This window comes from Schistocerca americana, chromosome 8 (assembly GCF_021461395.2).
Source record: "Schistocerca americana isolate TAMUIC-IGC-003095 chromosome 8, iqSchAmer2.1, whole genome shotgun sequence".
NCBI lineage: Eukaryota > Metazoa > Arthropoda > Insecta > Orthoptera > Acrididae > Schistocerca > Schistocerca americana.
In genome coordinates, this window is record NC_060126.1 from 192160655 (window position 1) to 192180342 (window position 19688).

At 42.0% G+C, this 19688-nt stretch overlaps 1 protein-coding gene across 1 annotated transcript; it reads left to right on the forward strand.

The window, feature by feature from the left end:
• The first annotated feature begins 8907 nt into the window (after window positions 1-8907).
• Window positions 8908-9966, forward strand: LOC124545665. The gene is made up of 2 exons (XM_047124612.1): window positions 8908-9631; window positions 9692-9966. The coding sequence occupies exons 1-2, from the start codon at window positions 8908-8910 to the stop codon at window positions 9964-9966; spliced, it is 999 nt and encodes a 332-aa protein (XP_046980568.1).
• The last annotated feature ends 9722 nt before the right edge of the window (window positions 9967-19688 follow it).

Genomic DNA, 19688 nt, shown 5'->3' on the forward strand with positions numbered 1-19688 from the left:
TTAATGCACATTCAAATGCACAGATGTAAACTGGCAAAATACGGCGCTGCAGTCGGCAATGCCTATATAAAACAAGTGTCTGACGCAGTTGTCAGATGGATTACTGTGTTACAATGGCAGGTTATCAAGATATAAGTGAGTTTGAATGTGGTGTTATAGTCGGCGCACGAGCGACGGGACACAGCATCTCCAAGGCAGCGAAGAAGTGGGGATTTCCTCATACGACCATTTTACATGTGCATCGTGAATATCAGGAATCCAGTAAAACATAAAATCCGACATTCCTGTGGCTGGAAAAAGATCCTGCAAGAATGGTACCAACGACGACTGAAGAGAATCGTTCAAAGTGAAGCACGTGCAATCCTTCTGAAAACTGCTGCATATTTCAATGTTGGGCCATCAGCAAGTATGAGCGTGTAAACCATTCAACGAAACATAATGGATATGGGCTTTCAGAGCTGATGGTCCACTCGTGTACCCTTGATGGTTCAAATGGCTCTGAGCACTATGAGACTTAACATCTGAGGTCATCAGTCCCTAGAACTTAGAACTACTTAGACCTAACTAACCTAAGGACATCACATACATCCATGCCCGAGGCAGGATTCTAACCTGCGACCGTAGCGGTCGCGCGGTTCCGGACTGAAGCGCCCAGAACCGCTCGATGACCCTTGATGACTGCACGACACAAAGCTTTATGCCTTGCCTGGGCCCGACAACACTGACTTTAACTTGGAACTCTCGGAACCGAGGTGATACAAAACTTTTTTTGATATGTGTATATCGTTTTAGTGCTTCTGTTATTCGGAAGTACACTAGCCGTTTCCGTGCCCGTGTCATCGTCATCATCAACATCTGGCATACTTCGTCCTTTTATACAGCATGGGTTGTTCTCGTATGCTTATTTGACGCTTGCTTAGCTGACGGCAATATGACAAGATTATTAGTCGACCATAATTTTCTTACCCCCATTGCCTCAATATCAATGAGGACGCTTCGCTCGGCTTATCGTAAGTCAGTGAGTGATTGAGGTTGATAGTACTGTATACTCACAACTGACCTGCAAACTGACAGTGGAATGCATTTTCCTTACTCATCAATGTACTTGTTTACTGTAACGTCACCTCGTGTTTTCGACAGCGGCAGAAAGTAATAACATTGTCGTTGAGTGGTATGTGTCGTCGCGCACGCATAATAGAGTAAATACGTTCGATTCATTCTGCCGCAGACATGCAGTCGTCTCGACCATTCTCTTATTATAATTATTCTGTTGACGTTTTCCGTGATACTGGCAAAGCCTTCAGTTATGTAGTCCATAAAATTCTAATGGGGAAACTAAAACGGTATATCGTTGGAGGCATTTCCCTCGCATGACGGGACCATCTTAAAAGAACAGGCTCACATTAGCAAAAGAAAACACTAAGTTCGGAGTGGGCAAACGTAAATATTGAAACGTCCCCTTTGAACAATTATACACGACTGTGCTTAAACTGACACACAATATTTTTAGCGCAACGCAATCTGACTTTCAAAAATCCCTACAAAAGAATGGCCCTGACTAACATTAAACTATACCTTTCACAAGTCACTTACCTCATAAAAATCTTCGCTGCTCAAGCTACTGCAATACAGGTGCGCCACTACTGCCAGCTAAATGAAAGATTCAAACTACTGAAGGCACTAACTACTGATAGGGATAGTTAGCAAATGAAAGATATTAATAGAGAACAAACAATGTATTTACCTTGATATCATCATATATAAATATAGCAGTTCATGACAAATTTCAAAACTCCACCATCTGTCTCCCCACATCCACCACTGCTGGCGGCTCACCTCCAACTGCGCAACGCTACGCGCTGTTCACATCCAGCTGCCTAACACTACAATGGCAAGTATTAAAACAATGCAAAGCAGCCACAGACTGCACACAGCACAGCCAGTGATTTTCATACAGAGGTGGCGTTACCAATAAAAAAACCTAAACAGCCTACTTACAATATGACGTTCCATTTCTATTTTTGACCTTCATAATTGCTTACCCGGGATGTTAAACGACCTTTAAAAACGAGCCCTCTTTTATGATGATGCCAATATTCTGATTAAGGGCCCAAATACTTTCCTACCAGAAACATGCAGGAGAATATTGTAACAGGCTTACAACTGGTTCCTAATAAACAACTTAAGACATTTCACAAATACACATTTATGTATTTCAGAACGAATAAAATCAACTACCAGATATCTGAAGTGGAGTCTTAAGAGCACGCACTTGATGAATGTGCACGTGTTTCCTGGTAAACTAGATGGATAATAAGCTGAGGTGGAATCAGCACAGAGATAAATTAACCAAAAACATCAGTTCTTCCTCCTTTATGTTTAGAAATCTCTCTCACTGTGTGGCCTGCAGAGAGTATTGCTCGTTAACATGCTTTCACTTAATACTGTCTTGCGACATAAACTTATGAGGTAATGCTGCGTAAGTCAAAAACGTTTTTATCTTACACAAGCGTTTGGTTAGAAGATTGTCTAAAGTTCATAATAGAACATTTTACAGCAACCTCTTCAATGACCTAGGTACTGTTATATTTAGGTATCAATACTTGTACACCTTAATGATATTTGTGGTCAATAACAAGACTGAATTTATGATAAACTGTGGAATTCATAGGCGCCATAAAAGAAGTAAAAACAATACCAGTACTGAATACAGATCCCTTTCTATGATTTCGAATAAAATTTTGCATTACGGCGAAAAAGTCAATATCAAGGTAGTGATAAACATCAGGTAGTAAACGAAAAGTGGTGGGGGGGGGGGGCGGGGGACCGAGCCAAATGGAGAGGACTCGTCAGCACCCAGACCCGGCAGTAGCTGGAGCGGGATCCAGACATAGATATATAGTTAGTAGTCGAAAATCCCAAGATGTCCAAAAACGAAGATTTATCAGAATAAAGTACGTTTCAAAAATGATTTTATTGGGCTACATGTTATACACGAATGAAGATAGAAACTTAAGATGTCTTTAAACTCGTTTTCGTTAGATGGCTTTCTTGTCTATCTGTTCGATACAAGTTTTGTTGGATTTATTATTCAGGCGATTTCCAATGGTTAGTTCACGCTCGCAGTCAATGCGCTCACTTGACCAATCAATTCTGTACGGTATTCCCCATTCACAACACGATACTCCCCGCCTCCTTTTATACTGGCGGATCCCCCTCTCGTAAAATCTAGTGGTCAGTTACACATTACATAGGAGTATCTGCATACTTTGGATCAGAATGGAATGGAACAGAACAGAATATAATTTATTCACTTTCTAACATTTTACATGTTACTAATGTAAATATTTACATATAAAGCAAAGAGACATGAGGTACATAAAAATTTCGTGATACACTTGACACATTATTACAGTAACTTATTTTTACATATAATGTGAAAATCGTATACGCAGGAACCTTTTAACCAGTGATTTATTACAACGCAGTATGACAGTAGTCAGAACTCTATGTACATAAATCTGATTCCTCATACTCTTTTATGGAGTGGTATACTTTCTTTGTAACCTACTCTGCTAAAAGAATTTCAAATGTACTGTAGGAAACAGAATGGGCAGCTTTTGGGACTCTCTTGAAAAATCTGGGGCTTAGGTATTTATGGCTGTTGTGAACCTTAGCTAGCCTAAGGCAGGATCTATCCACTGGCTGTCCATTTCTTGTGCTGTGCTCATGTATGGCCATCATGAGGTTAAAATTGTTTAAATTCTCTTTAACATTGAGAAGGCGACTATACGTATAGGGGCTGCAGACTGTCATAATCCTGAACTCTTTGAAGTGTGCTTTACAAAATTCTCTTGGGGTAAGCGCTGATAAACACCTGATAGCGGTTTTTTTCTCCCACTTGAATACAATTTTTGAGCTGGAGCAGATACCACATAGAAGAATTTCATTGGGAAGGTGGAAGTGGAAAAATGCAGGATATCCATATAATAGTAGGGCTCTGATTACATTATTCCTACAACAGATAAATCACTTGAGACAGTTTAGAGTGCAGTTGTTCTATATGACTCGCCCAGCTGAGTTTCTGATCTATGTAGAAGCAGTTCGGCTATTTTTTTATCTCCATTGGAGACAAACTGAAAACAATGTCTTTAGCTTTATTGTTATTAATTTGTACTCATAAGAAATTTGCCTGCAACCAGTGAGTGCTTCAGTCCATTACTATATTCACATTATGTTGCAGATCCTCTCGATCGTCAACTTCTCTGATTAGAGATGTATCTTCTGCGTTCAATACTGCCTCACATGGCAAGACTGAAGGTAAGTCACTTATGTATACAATGAACAGGAATGGACCCACCATCGAGCCCTGCAGAATAGCTTCTGTAACAGGTAATGAGTCTGACCTTTGGTTGCTTGTAGCTACCATTTGCTCTCAATTTCTTAGGTATGGCTCAACAAGATGAAGAGCGTTCTCTTCACCTCCATAGTACCGGAGCTTTTTGATAAGTTTACTATGGGAGACAGTATCAAAAGCTTTTCTCAAATCTAGAAACATTGCACAGGTTGTTTTCTTAGTCTCAGAAGAGTCATATAATTTTTCGGTGATCAAGAAAAATTCCTTCATTCAACATTTGTTTGACGATTCTGGTTAGTGAGAGTAGGATCTCTTTCTTTAAATGTTTTATTACGTTATTTGAATGTCCATAGAAATCTTCTGTTTCCGAATTGCTAAGTCTGACAATTGCTCCACTAACCTATCTGTAGGATATATGCGACCAGCAGAAGTTGTCATATTGCTTACTGTCTAGAGATAGGAGCAAAATTACAGCTTTATTTGCATCTTCAACGAGATTTTTATGCCGGCCGAAGTGGCCGTGTGGTTAAAGGCACTGCAGTCTGGAACCGCAAGACCGCTACGGTCGCAGGTTCGAATCCTGCCTCGAGCATGGATGTTTGTGATGTCCTTAGGTTAGTTAGGTGTAACTACACTCCTGTAAATGGAAAAAAGAACACATTGACACCGGTGTGTCAGACCCACCATACTTGCTCCGGACACTGCGAGAGGGCTGTACAAGCAATGATCACACGCACGGCACAGCGGACACACCAGGAACCGCGGTGTTGGCCGTCGAATGGCGCTAGCTGCGCAGCATTTGTGCACCGCCGCCGTCAGTGTCAGCCAGTTTGCCGTGGCATACAGAGCTCCATCGCAGTCTTTAACACTGGTAGCATGCCGCGACAGCGTGGACGTGAACCGTATGTGCAGTTGACGGACTTTGAGCGAGGGCGTATAGTGGGCATGCAGGAGGCCGGGTGGACGTACCGCCGAATTGCTCAACACGTGGGGCATGAGGTCTCCACAGTACATCGATGTTGTCGCCAGTGGTCGGCGGAAGGTGCACGTGCCCGTCGACCTGGGACCGGACCGCAGCGACGCACGGATGCACGCCAAGACCGTAGGATCCTACGCAGTGCCGTAGGGGACCGCACCACCACTTCCCAGCAAATTAGGGACACTGTTGCTCCTGGGGTATCGGCGAGGACCATTCGCAACCGTCTCCATGAAGCTGGGCTACGGCCCCGCACACCGTTAGGCCGTCTTCCGCTCACGCCCCAACATCGTGCAGCCCGCCTCCAGTGGTGTCGCGACAGGCGTGAATGGAGGGACGAATGGAGACGTGTCGTCTTCAGCGATGAGAGTCGCTTCTGCCTTGGTGCCAATGATGGTCGTATGCGTGTTTGGCGCCGTGCAGGTGAGCGCCATAATCAGGACTGCATACGACCGAGGTACACAGGGCCAACACCCGGCATCATGGTGTGGGGAGCGATCTCCTACACTGGCCGTACACCACTGGTGATCGTCGAGGGGACACTGAATAGTGCACGGTACATCCAAACCGTCATCGAACCCATCGTTCTACCATTCCTAGACCGGCAAGGGAACTTGCTGTTCCAACAGGACAATGTACGTCCGCATGTATCCCGTGCCACCCAACGTGCTCTAGAAGGTGTAAGTCAACTACCCTGGCCAGCAAGATCTCCGGATCTGTCCCCCATTGAGCATGTTTGGGACTGGATGAAGCGTCGTCTCACGCGGTCTGCACGTCCAGCACGAACGCTGGTCCAACTGAGGCGCCAGGTGGAAATGGCATGGCAAGCCGTTCCACAGGACTACATCAAGCATCTCTACGATCGTCTCCATGGGAGAATAGCAGCCTGCATTGCTGCGAAAGGTGGATATACACTGTACTAGTGCCGACATTGTGCATGCTCTGTTGCCTGTGTCTATGTGCCTGTGGTTGTGTCAGTGTGATCATGTGATGTATCTGACCCCAGGAATGTGTCAATAAAGTTTCCCCTTCCTGGAACAATGAATTCACGGTGTTCTTATTTCAATTTCCAGGAGTGTAGTTCTAAGTTCTAGGGGACTAATGACCTCAGCGGTTGAGTCCCATAGTGCTCAGAGCCATTTGAGATTTTTATTTGAACCAGATCTGGCAAAGCGTGCATTTAAGGTGTGTGCTTGAATTGGAATGTTGTTGCGCTTATTTTCAGAGCTTATCTCCGTTTCTTTATCTTTTTTTATAACTTTCCACGCTGCTTTACACTTATTTGTGGAAATTAGTATATAACTGTCATTGTCTTTCCTCTTGGCTGCTCTAATTTCAGATCTATACACCCTTCTCGCTGCTGTGTAAGTTTCTTTCTCAGCTTTACTTTGTAGCAGTCTATCATAGTACACTAGTACTCCCTCCCTAAGTTTGTTAATGTGTGCCATTCACTAGTTTCTCATTTATTACACTTGTTCTGTATTGTCCGTTTTTTATAAAATTGGGAAAATATGAGTCAGGATTTTCTGCTAATAATTCTAAAAATTTCGATGTTGACTCATTGGTAGACTTTTCATTAGTGAATATTACATCCCAGTTTATGTGATACAGTTTGGTTTTTCACTGATTCAGTTTATGTTAATTGACTGGTCTGATTACTTTTTCTAGTTTACTTGAAGAATTTTCTGTTTTGTTGTTAAGAGGATGCCTAAGCCACAGCCCTCCATGATCTAGTATCCTGAGGCTTCCAGTACCAAATTCAGTTTTATACGGCTGAAAGTTGCAGATTATATTATCTAAGCATGCATTGAGTCAGGTGGGTTTGTCATTTAGACAGTAGAAATTTAGTGACCTTAATGTGTCTAATAGGTGCTTCACATCTTTAGTTGTATACCTAATGTCTATGCTAATATCACCAAATACCAGAACTCTGCAATTTATATACTTTAAGACCATTATTTTAATTTTTCGAGGTTTTCTGTAAATAATTATTCGTTATTACTAGGGTAGTGGTACACTGATACAGTCCTTAGTTCTTGACTTACTGCTGAAACTTCAAACACTGTTTCTATAAGTACAAAACCAACATCTATCACCTTACATTCTAAATTATTTGTTTCTTTGATAAAGACTGAAATGCAACCATATTTCAAATATTTTCTACAGTTACATGTTGCTAACTGATATCAATAAAGTATACTTAATTCAAATTCACTATGAATTAGCCAGTGTTCATTTGTTAGCAAAATTCACAATTTAGTTCTTCGAACCAGTATTCCATGTCTGTAAGTTTACTTTTAAGCGACAGTACATTAATATGCAAGAAAAACATACTTTTTGCATTGATGTCTGGCTTATCTGATAGTGTATAGGCCCTATACACTGAGGTGACATAAATCATTGGGTACCACCAAAGATGTTGGTGTTGGACATCCTTCTGCCTGGCGTAGTGCAGCATTCGACATGGCATGGACTCAACAAGTCACTGGAAGTCTCCTGCAGAAATATTGACCCATGATACTTCTACAGCAATCCATAACTGCGAATGTGTTGCCGGTGCAGGATTTTGTGCACCAATTGTCCTCTCGATCATGTCCTATAAATATATATATGGCTCTGAGCACTATGGCACTCAACTGCTGAGGTCATTAGTCCCCTATAACTTAGAACTAGTTAAACCTAACTAACCTAAGGACATCACAAACATCCATGCCCGAGGCAGGATTCGAACCTGCGACCGTAGCGGTCTTGCGGTTCCAGACTGCAGCGCCTTTAACCGCACGGCCACTTCGGCCGGCTGTCCTATAAATGTTCAGTGAGGTTCATGTCGGGCTATCGGGATGGCCAAATCATAGGCTCGAATTGTCCAGAATGTCCTTCAAACCAAGCGCGAACAACTGTCGTCCGATGACGTGGCGCATTGTCGTCCATAAACATTCCATGAAATGCTTGAAGTAAAAGTTCTGTAATATAATTTACAGAGACGTCCAAATTTATCTCACTTTGTGTGAGCCTTGTTAACAGAAGCAGAAAGGTCAGAAAAAAGGAACAGTAGTGAAGTCAATGCTGTTCAAGGAGCTGAATTCCAGATGTCAAGTTGATCTCATCGACGTCCAGTAACAACTAGATGGAAATTACAAAGTCGTAATGGTTCATGCACCTCACTAAATTCATTGTTCTCAGGCCACCGATGTCCTAAACAGTTCAAGAGGTATGTGATAACATTATTGACATTTAAGTTCTTAGGCTCTCCCTTAGTATTGCAGTCTGACAGTGTTTCTCATTCTGGAAACATCCCCCAGGCTGTGGCTAAGCCATGTCTCCGCAGTATCCTTTCTTTCAGGAGTGCTAGTTCTGCAAGGTTCGCAGGAGAGCTTCTGTAAAGTTTGGAAGGTAGGAGACGAGATACTGGCAGAAGTAAAGCTGTGAGGACCGGGCGTGAGTCGTGCTTCGGTAGCTCATATGGTAGAGCACTTGCCCGCGAAAGGCAAAGGTCCCGAGTTCGAGTCTCGGTCGGGCACACAGTTTTAATCTGCTAGGAAGTTTCAGTGTTAGAGGGTTCGTTAACAAAGTAATGAGCAGCTTAACTGAACTATGGTCCAATTTTAAGATTGTCCACAGTAAACCTAGACACAGTAAGAGGCAAGGCAGCGTAGAGCGAGCAAATCAAGACGTACAAAATGTGCTAACTACATGGATGCAGGTGCACAACAGCGCGGAGTGGAGCCGTGCATTAAGATTTGTACAGCTAATGAAGAACGTCGCTGTACATTTTGGAATTAAAAGATCTCCCTACCAAGCGATGTTTGCCTGCCCTCCTAAACATGGTTTGTCTTCAACAAGTTTACCTCCTAAACCATTTATGCACGTTCACTCTGAGGATGAACTTGAAAATATAATTCATCGAGTGAGTGTTAGCAGTGAGACAGGGATTGAAACGTTACAGGATAATGATCACAGTAAATCTCCATTACAAGAGGATAATATACCGACAGGAACAGAGGTTGAGAACAGAGAGAAAGAAAGTATTCCTAACAATAATGACTGTTGCCTGACTGATTTAGACGAGTCAACTTGTGCTATTAAAAAACACAGAATTGAAGCGTACAAGTGCTTAGAAGACCAAGGGCAAAGAATGCAGCAGTGTTCAGATCTCTGCTTTCAAACAGTGGAAAATGGCTGTACTGTGAGAGTTCCAGTCTCCGACTTCGATAGAGGAAGAGGAGATGCTAGATCGATCTTGGCTGTCGCCCTCGAGACGACGGCCAATGGCTTATACCAAATCGGGACGAGAGATGGTATGCTGAGCCAACTATACACACGTTAATAAATTGTTTGTTTTTAAATAATTATGGAAGGGACGATAAGATATGCCACTGCGGTTACAACTACAGCATTTTGTCTCAGGTTCCAGTTCGGTACTTGCCCTCTCAGAATAATCTCAGAGCAGGAAGTTCCAACAGAGGAAACTGCTGCCCTGAGGACAGTTGAGACGTCTCAGTCGATGGGAAGCGGCCAAGCATTCTTCAAATGCAACTACCCGCAAAAATGTCAGACTGTGAGATGCTTATGTAAAAACAAAAATGTGCTGTGCAAATCAAAGTGCCATGTTGCACGTCCTTGCTTGCAATAAATGAATTCTACGTAATATGACTATGTTTTCAAACTACTGGTGATAAATGCAACTTTCGAAGTATGACTGTTTTGTTATTGCAGCCATGGTTCAGATTCCTTACCTCTTGGCATTCACTAGTTATAGTACACTATCCCTAGGCAATGTGTATTGTTTGACAGAACTGGAATCAGTAATCCACTTTCACTAAATGGGCCATTGAAGGTGCAGTATCACCATTGATGGTATACTTTCCCAGAAACTTCCACTTCCACTTCCACTACCCCCCGGTGGCAGAAGGCGGTAACTTTGAAATCTTAAATAGTAACCCCTATTTTTTATTGCAGATTTTGATGCCCCGTGAAAAAGTATATAACTTTTGTATGAAACATTTCTTTCGTTTCATGATTCATGGCGCTGTAATAAGGAAACATGAAAATGACAGTTTTTGCAGAACGGTAGTATCTCAAACAAATACACATCCTATTAAGACAATCGATGTACTTTTTTGATATTTTTGATAATTCTATCATGTGACACCTCCCAGAATCGAATGAATCACAGAGCGTGACCACGCACTCAGCCCTCCGTCAGACCGTGCATGTTACTTCAATGATTCGGACTGAACACGTCTCGTCGCAATTGTTCCACAATGTTAACGATTCCAGAGAGGGTTAATATCATTGCTGCGTGCTTTGAGGCTCATAGAAATGTTGACGAAGCTGGTCAAAGGTATGTTAGTCTGTTCCCTAACAGCAATGTTCCGTCTGCAACGACGTTTCGCAGTATTGTCCACCTGTTTACTGAAATGGGAAGTGTTAAATCCTAAAGAAAGAGTCCGACCGCGGCCTGTGACAAACGAAAATAATGCAGTGAGTGTTTTAGCTGCGGTTGCTACAAATCCTGTGCGAAGTTCAGGAATTTTACAAAGAAGTGTTTCACGCATACTGCATGTACACAAATGCCACCCATTTCATTTATCACTGCATCAAGAACTGTGTGATGACGATTTTCACGATCGTCTGACTTTCTGCAACTGGATACAGGAACAATTGGCAGTCAATCATAATTTAATTTCACAGATACTTTTCTCCGATGAATCAAATTTTATGAATCGTGGTCAAGTGAATCGACGTAATATGCATTATTGTTCAGTGGAGAATCCCCATTGTGTAAGGCAAGTTGAACATCAACGCCCATGGAGTGTCAATGTTTGGTTCGGTATTTTAGGTACGCATGTAATTGCCTCATACTTCACAGAAAGTAATCTGACTGGTCAAACGTACAGCGACATGTTTTACCCACACTAATGGACAATGTTCCACTTCAGACGAGACTGGATGCCGAGCGCATTATTCACGACTAGCTATAGAAATTTTGAGTAGAAACTATCGGGGTCGATGGATTGGACGAGGATGTCTTCAAACGTGCCCGCACATTCACCCGATTTGACTTGAAATTGCTACACTAAGAAGAAATGGTGACAAACGGGTATTCATTGGACATATATATTATACTAGAACTGACATCTGATTACATTTTCACGTTTCGGTGCATAGATCGCGAGAAATCAGTACCCAGAATGGACGTAATAACGGTCTTGATACGCCTGGGCATTAAGACAAACACAGCTTGGATGGCGTGTACAGGTACAGCTGCCCATACAGCTTCGACACGATACCACAGTTCATCAAGAGTAGTGGCTGGCGTATTGTGACGAGCCAGTTGCTCGGCCGCTATTGACCAGACGTTTTCAATTGGTGAGAGATCTGGAGAATGTGGCGGCCACGGCAGCAGTCGAACATCTTCTGTATCCAGAAAGGCCAGTGCAGCACCTGCAGCATGCGGTCGTGCGTTATCCTGCTGAAATGTAGGTAGAGCCACGGGTCGTAACACATCTGAAATGTAACGTCCACTGTTCAAAGTGCCGTCAGTGCGAACAAGAGGTGACCGAGACGTGTAACCAATGGCACCCTATACCATCACGCCAGGTGGTACCCAAGTATGGCGATGACGAATACACGCTTCCAATGTGCATTCACCGCGATGTCGCCAAACACGGATGCGATCATCATGATGCTGTAAACAGAACATGGATACATCCGAAAAGATGACATTTTGACATTCGTGCACCCAGGTTCGTCGTTGAGTACACCATCGCAGGCGCTCCTATCTGTGATGGAGCGTCAAGGGTAATCGGAGCCATGGCCTCCGAGCTGATAGTCCATGCTGCTGCAAACATCGTCGAACTGTTCGTGCAGATGGTTGTTGTCTTGCAAACGTCCCCATCTGTTGACCCAGGGATCGAGACGTGGCTGCACGATCCGTTACAGCCATGCGGATAAGATGACTGTCATCTCGACTGCTAGTGATACGAGGCCGTTGGGATCCAGCACGGCGTTCCGTATTACCCTCCTGAACCCACCGATTCCATATTCTGCTAACAGTCATTGGATCGCGACCAACGCGAGCAGCAATGTCGGGATACAATAAACCGCAATCGCGATAGCCAACAATCCTACGTTTATCGAAGTTGGAAACGTGATGGTACGCATTTCTCCTCCTTACACGAGGCATTAGAACAACGTTTCACCAGGCAACGCCGGTCAACTGCTGTTTGTGTATGAGAAATCGGTTGGAAACTTTCCTCATGTCAGCACGTTGTAGGTGTCGCCATCGGCGCCAACCTTGTGTGAATCCTCTGAAAAGCTAATAATTTGCATATCACAGCATCCTCTTCCTGTCGGTTAAATTTCGCGTCTGTAACACGTCATCTTCGTGGTGTAGCAATTGTAATGGCCAGTAGTGTACATGCCGGATTCCCATTGAGACACAGAGTTGCAATGCGCGTTAGGAACAACGCACAACATTTCGAACATTTGCTGTACTGAAACACTTGTGAGGGGCAAGGGGACCCACAGTAATCAAGTACCCCGAGATAGTGAGAGGCAAGGGGGTTCACCAAAATCAAGCACCCCAAAGGGAACACAGTAACTACGTCCGCGTTGTTGTTTCTGGGTAACGCTAAATGTAGTCTAATAATGCATTGCGGGAGGGTAGACGGTGTCACATGTTAGCATTTTCCCAAACATCGAACAACGTACTTTGATTTTCCTAATCGGATGCGTATTTTCGTGAGGTTATACCGTATTGCAACAATTGTCACCTCAAATTCATGTGTGCCGATTACAATGCCATTTATCGTGAAACGAAAGAAATGTTTCATACAAAAGTTACATATTTTTTCACGAAGAATCCAAATCTGCAATAAAAAATAGTGGTTCCTATTTAAAATTTCAAAGTCACCCCTCCCCCCCCCCCTCCCCACCCCCGGGGGTGGTGCAGGAGGGTCGAGCGTTAAGTTAATGGATGTCCCTCTTCGAGGTGAACAACGTCTGTTATCACTTTTTTTAATCTGATGTGTATATCGCCAAATATTCCGAAAAATAGTTTTAAATGCCTCACCCTGCAAATATTTGTTTATGTATCGATATAATCACGTACTTCGAGAATACACTATGAAAATTAATTTGCGAATAGTTACTAGCAAATACTTTAAAAACGAAATTACAGTGTTTATTATTATTGTACCATGGTTAAAACATTACGCTTTTTTAGAAAATGCACATAAAATCAGCGACGTTTCTCCTTATAATACACAAGAGGAACACCAACGTAAACAAGAATTTAGTTCGAATCTCAAATTGCTGCAGGCGATCTTCTAAATACCCTGAATTGTGCCTGACATAATTCAAGACACAAAAAACTTGAGGAAGGAATCGGTTCTCTACTAGTGTAACTTGATTATATTGTTTCGCACGAGGAGGTTGGCATCATAATCATTCCTCAGAATTAGATCTAGAATCTTCTCACAAAGTTCTTCCAACATCGAATACTAGCAACAGAAGTACCTGACCCATCAAGTCTGTCGCAAGAAGAACTGGACTGAAGAGATTCTTGAATTTTCGGTCCAAATTCTCCTTTAGTTTCTTTTGAAACTATGAAAAGGGTGGTGATCAGCGAGAAGGAACCGTTTTGAGTGGTGTATTTACGAGAAGAAACCTTTTCATTTGGTAAAGTTTGTTGACCTAATCGCAGTTGCAGCTAAAAATGTGTATACTTACTGACATATTGGGTGAATCAGAAAGAATCATCCGATTTGACACGTCTATATTTCTGAAACTAATAAACAATGAATTTTGTTTTTTGATGAACGGGAAGCTCAAAAAAAATTTATACCTTCGTATAGGTGTTCAATACGCCCCCTTGAGATGAACAGCATACGTCAATGCGGAATTCAAACTGTTCCCGCAGTTACAGCTTCCACAGCTGCTGTTATGCGACGTCTCAATTCATTCATTGTTTTCGGTAACGGAGCCACATGAACAGTCTTTCATAAACTTCCTCCAGAAGGACTCCTTGTGAAACTATGCCATATGCGTTCGACATCTGTGTCAGACGCTCGGTGACGGGTGCGGGGGTTGGGGGGGGGGGCGGGGAGCGGGGGGGGGGGCGAACCTGTTTCTCGGAATTGTTCACGCCATCGGCTATAGGAGGATCTACTCCATACCTAGTAGGAAAATCACGCTGAACAGTTCTTACTGACCCGCATTGCACAAAACATAGAACACAAACGCTTTCTGTTCCCAACACCATTTTTAACTAGCACTGAAGTGGACGCACACTGCTGCTACCTAGCGGGAATCATATAAAACTGGAGATTTTGATCTTTCCAACAATACGTTTTTCACGCAGATACCTCAAATAACATAATAGTTAAGATTTCTTTTTTTAATCGGATGATTCTTTTTGATACACCCTGTATATATTTAATTGAAGTATGTATTTTCCTAAGAGGGAATGAACTGAAATGTAAACACTGCGTGAAGGGGAAGAAGGGTGGTGAAGTTAGTAAATAAGGATCGTGTAGCTCTGTGTGTGGAGCCCATTCAGAAACATAAGTGTACAGAAATTTCCCTTTGAATGCCATTCCCCCTTCATCTCTTTGCATATTTGTTTATGTATTCGAATTGTAGCTAGTAATATGAAAATCAAAGTATGTATATTTGCTTTCATCTCTAATGCAAGAAATGAAGCATATATTTTCACTAAAGAGAAGGTTGGGGGAAGGTGTCGAAGCTTAAAACATTGTGGTAGGGGATGGGGAGTGAGGAAACATGCACAGATGACTAGGGGCTGCGCAGTACTGGTTTAAATTGGGTCCTTCTCCTGTGTGTGTCCAATGTTTGCTGATGTACTCTTATTTGTAGCTTAAAATATGTTTATCAAACTGTGTGTATGTATGTTTTCATCTCTAGTGGGAAAAATGATGTATGTATTTTACCTAAAGGGAGTGGGGAATTCTCTAGGTGAAAAAGTATGAAGAAGAGGGTGATGAAAAAGGCCTGTTTAGCTCTTTATGTGTGTGTGTTCAGAGGCCTAGGTATTGTGAAATTTTGATTTGGATATGTATTTTCCCTCTTGTGTGTGTAGTGTTTGTCACTTATGTGTGTTTTTCCCTAGGTGAGTGGGGAGGTATAGTGGTCTAAAACTTGGTGGGCGGTTGAGTGGTGGACACTGGGTGAAGAATGAGGAAACGAAGACTGTGTAGCTTTGTGTGTGGAGCCTAATTGCTTCTACATTTTATCTGAATATAGCTCCATCCTCGTGTGTATGTAATGTTCGCTGGTACACATGCAACTGTCATTAAATATGTATATCAACAGATGCATACTTCTATTTTCGTCTCTAATGGGAGAGTTGAAGCATGTATTTTCTGTAAAAAGAGACCGGGAGGTTTCGACTTCTAAAACGTGGGTTGAGAAGGGTGACGGAGGCTGAGAGAACTGGATCTGCGTACCTCTGTGTGTGGAGTCTGTTCAGAGGCTTTGACGTCGAAAAATGTCGTTTCAATCCGGTTCCTCCCTCCTGTGTGTGTTGAGTTCATTGATACACTCATAAATGTAACTAAAATATTTATATAAATGTTATATGCTACAAATATGTATATGTCATAAACGTGTGTGTGTTTTACCATCTCTAACACTAGAGATGAAGCATGTATTTTCCCAAAGAAAATTGGGAGAGGGAAGATGTAGAGGTATATAACATGGAGGAGGAATGTGTGAAAATTGTATATCTCTGTGCCTAGGTGTCGCAATATTTCGATTTTAATCTGATTACTACCTCCTGTGTGTATGTGTGTGTGTGATGTCTGTTGTTATACTTGTGTTTGTGATTGAAAATATGTAGTGTGTGGTTATAACTAAACTTTCCATATTTAGCACATTATAACAGAGTGTGTGTGTGTGTGCTTGTGTGTGTGTGTGTGTGTGTGTGTGTGTGTGTTTGTGTGTGTGTGTGTGTGAGAGAGAGAGAGAGAGAGAGAGAGAGAGAGAGGCAGAGACAGAGAGAAAGAGAACGTTGGAAGAGGGAAGTGTATTTGGGGAGAGATTATATGTGGGAGTACAGATTATATGACAGGGAGACTGTGTGTGCGTAGGGGATAGTATTTGTGTGTTGTATGGTTACTGTATATGGGTGGATGAGTGTGTGTATGGGGAGGACAGTGTATGTGAGTGTGTGTGTGTTGATGTGGGATAGGAGTGCATGTGTGCATAGCAAGGTTTGTGTATGTGTTGGAGTGTGTTGGAGAGTTAAGTGTATGTGGGTAAGAGTGTGTGGGCTGTGTGGGGGAGGATTGTGTGTATGTGTACATGTGTATGGATGTGTATTTGTGCATGTGTGTGCATGTGTGTTGTGTGTCTGTCTGTGTGTGTGTGAGTGTGTGTGTGTGTGTGTGTGTGTGTGTGTGTGTGAGAGAGAGAGAGAGAGAGAGAGAGAGAGAGAGAGAGAGGGAGATAATTTGCATGGTGCTTGATGTCGTTTGGTTTGGTTTGGTGAGCGATGGTATGTGTGTGATATGTGGTGTTGTGTGATATGTGGTGTTGTGTGATATGTGGTGTTGTGTGATATGTGGTGTTGTGTGATATGTGGTTTGTCATCAGTTATTGTGTGGTGCTTGTGGTGTGGTGGTGGTTTGTGTGTGGTGAATAGTGTGATGGTGTTTAGTGTATAATGCCTAGTGTGTGGTGTTTGGATGTGATTTGTGGTTTGCATGCATTTGTTGTTTGTTGTGTGTTATGAGGTATGTGTGTTGTGTAGTGGGCTGGCCGAAGTGGTCGTGCGGTTAAAGGCGCTGCAGTCTGGAACCGCAAGACCGCTACGGTCGCAGGTTCGAATCCTGCCTCGGGCATGGATGTTTGTGATGTCCTTAGATTAGTTAGGTTTAACTAGTTCTAAGTTCTAGGGGACTAATGACCTCAGCAGTTGAGTCCCATAGTGCTCAGAGCCATTTGAACCATTTTTTTGTTGTGTAGTGATGTGATTGAGGTGTGAGTTTTTAGCACAGTGTGTGGCATTGTGTGGTGTATTATAAGTGCTGTTGGTTGTGTGATGTGTGTAATTTGTCCTGTGAGGTTTGTAGTGTGGAGTGTGGTTTGATATCTCATGTAGTCATGTAGTTTGTGGTTTAGTGTGAGGTGTGGAGTGGGATGGTTTGCAATTTGGTATGTGGTGTTTAAGATGTGGTGTGTGATGATTTGTGTGGTGCATGATGTGATTTAGTTTGTGGTGTATGGTGTAATCTGTGGTTTAGTGTGGTATGTACGTGTAGTATGATGTGTGATGGGGTGTAGATTGTGGTTAGTGTGATATGTCATGTGTAGTGTGTAGTTTTGTGTGGCTTATGGGTGGCATGTTGCCAGGAGTGTCAGGTGTGGTTTGTGGTGCAAGTGTGTGTGGGGTGTTGTGCATAACGTTTGGGTTGTGTGGTGTATGTAATGCGTCATATACATTTGTGTGGTCCAAAGTGTGTAGAATGAAAGTGAAAGTGAGTGTGGTAAGTTGATGTCATGGTGTCCAGTGTAGTTTGGTGTGGTGAGTGGTTCAGTGTCATAGTGAGTGGTGTGATTTGTTTTAAGCTGTGATGCAAGACATGATTTGTGTATTTCACTTGGGGGGGGGGGGGGGGAGGGGGATAAGGAAACAAAAACAGTGTATCTCTGTGTGTGGAGCCTGCTCAGAAGACTACCTATTGTGCAGTTCTGGTCTGAATAGAGTTCCTACCCTCAGGTGTGTAATGTTTGTTGATATATTCCAAACTATAACTGAAAATATGTATATCACCAGGTGTATAATTTTGTATTCATCCCTAATGCGACAAATGAAGTATTTATTTTCCCTAAAGACGTGAAAGGTGCTGGAAGGTATTATGGGATAAAACGTGGTGATAGGGAGGGGAAATGATGATTGTATAACTCTGTGTGTGGAGCCTGTTCAGTACACTTTGTGTTCCAAAATTATGGTTTTTAAGAGGCTATTCCCTCCTGTGTGTGTAATATTGAATGGTATACTTTTAATTGCAACCAAATACTTATATCAACAGTTGGGTATGATTGTTTTCGTATCTAATGCAATATAAAAACCTATGCATCCTCCTTAAAAGCTGCTGGTGGTGAGGGCGAAGTTGCACTACGCCGGAATTGCCGCCAATAACTTCACATAACTAGCCCTATTGTTAGCAGAAACTATCCCATCCTAATAAGATAATAAATTGAGAAAAAAGTGTAAATAGTCTTAAGAATTGATTTTTAATGTGAAGGAATGCAGCGGTACCACTCTAGCTACACAAAAGTTCAGATTGTGGGGAATTACAACTGAGCACACAAACAACAGCTTCTTCGTAGATAGTTATCTATATAGTTCTTAAATATCTTTCTGTTATGTGCTATTGTGTTAAGATCAACAGCAGTCACTCTTTAATAGATATTTCCTCCTATATTGACGTCAACACACTAACAAAAGAATATTGCTGTGTACCGTACATTGTCCAGCAATACCAAAGATGAAATACCATAAATTTATCGAAATGAATCTGAAATTATTTTGTCTGAACATGAATGTAAGATGTAGTGCTCTTGAACTGTTCATATAACAAATTTAATTTATTTACTCGTAACCATTTAGAGTAGCCAAGAATACTACTAACAATACACTCATCAGATCGCTCTTTAACATAGGTCACAAACTTTAAATGCACTCACCTCCCTAGTTGGCTTTTGTAAGCCACAGGAAAGGTTGATATATTTTGCTACCTTCTTACTTCCGCGTACTGCCTTCACTATAAATCCAAAATGTTCCAAACATGAATTTTGGCAGATTAAAGTCAGTCACCTATTTTGTTGTAACTGCAAAAGCCGTCAATAACATAAACAATGTTTCTAACTTTATGTTACAAAACGACATTCATAAACTTTCAACTGTAGGACAAAAATAAACCAGTCCTCCGTATTTCTGTACTTTTAAATAGATAATTCACTCTTACATCCTTTTAATCACAAACTACAGCCCTAATTATTTTATTATGATTTTAGCAATGAAATTATCTTGAAGTGAACATTTTATAACTCGTAAACGCTTTGAATTACCTATCTTGCATTCATTTGTAACTCAAGGACCTCTGACTACGACAGCTCTATTCTACTTGTTGATATTTAACAGTTTAAGATCTCGCTTGTTTCTATCACAATGAATGATTTCCTCAAATAGCAGTTATTTAGTAACTTTGGACTCAAACAAAAATCCTTGTTGCTACCACCACTTTTTATCTCAATTTAAAGCACAAATTGCAACATTCTCAGCCAGTTCAGGTGTTAGCGATCGTCACTGTTAAGTATAGGAGT

Excerpts from the sequence above, each read along its gene's own strand:
- LOC124545665 (XM_047124612.1), top strand. The coding sequence starts at position 8,908 with ATGAGCAGCTTAACTGAACTATGGTCCAATTTTAAGATTGTCCACAGT. Across the intron at positions 9,632-9,691 it reads CCAAATCGGGACGAGAGATG|GGACGATAAGATATGCCACT; the intron begins GTATGCTGAGCC and ends TAATTATGGAAG.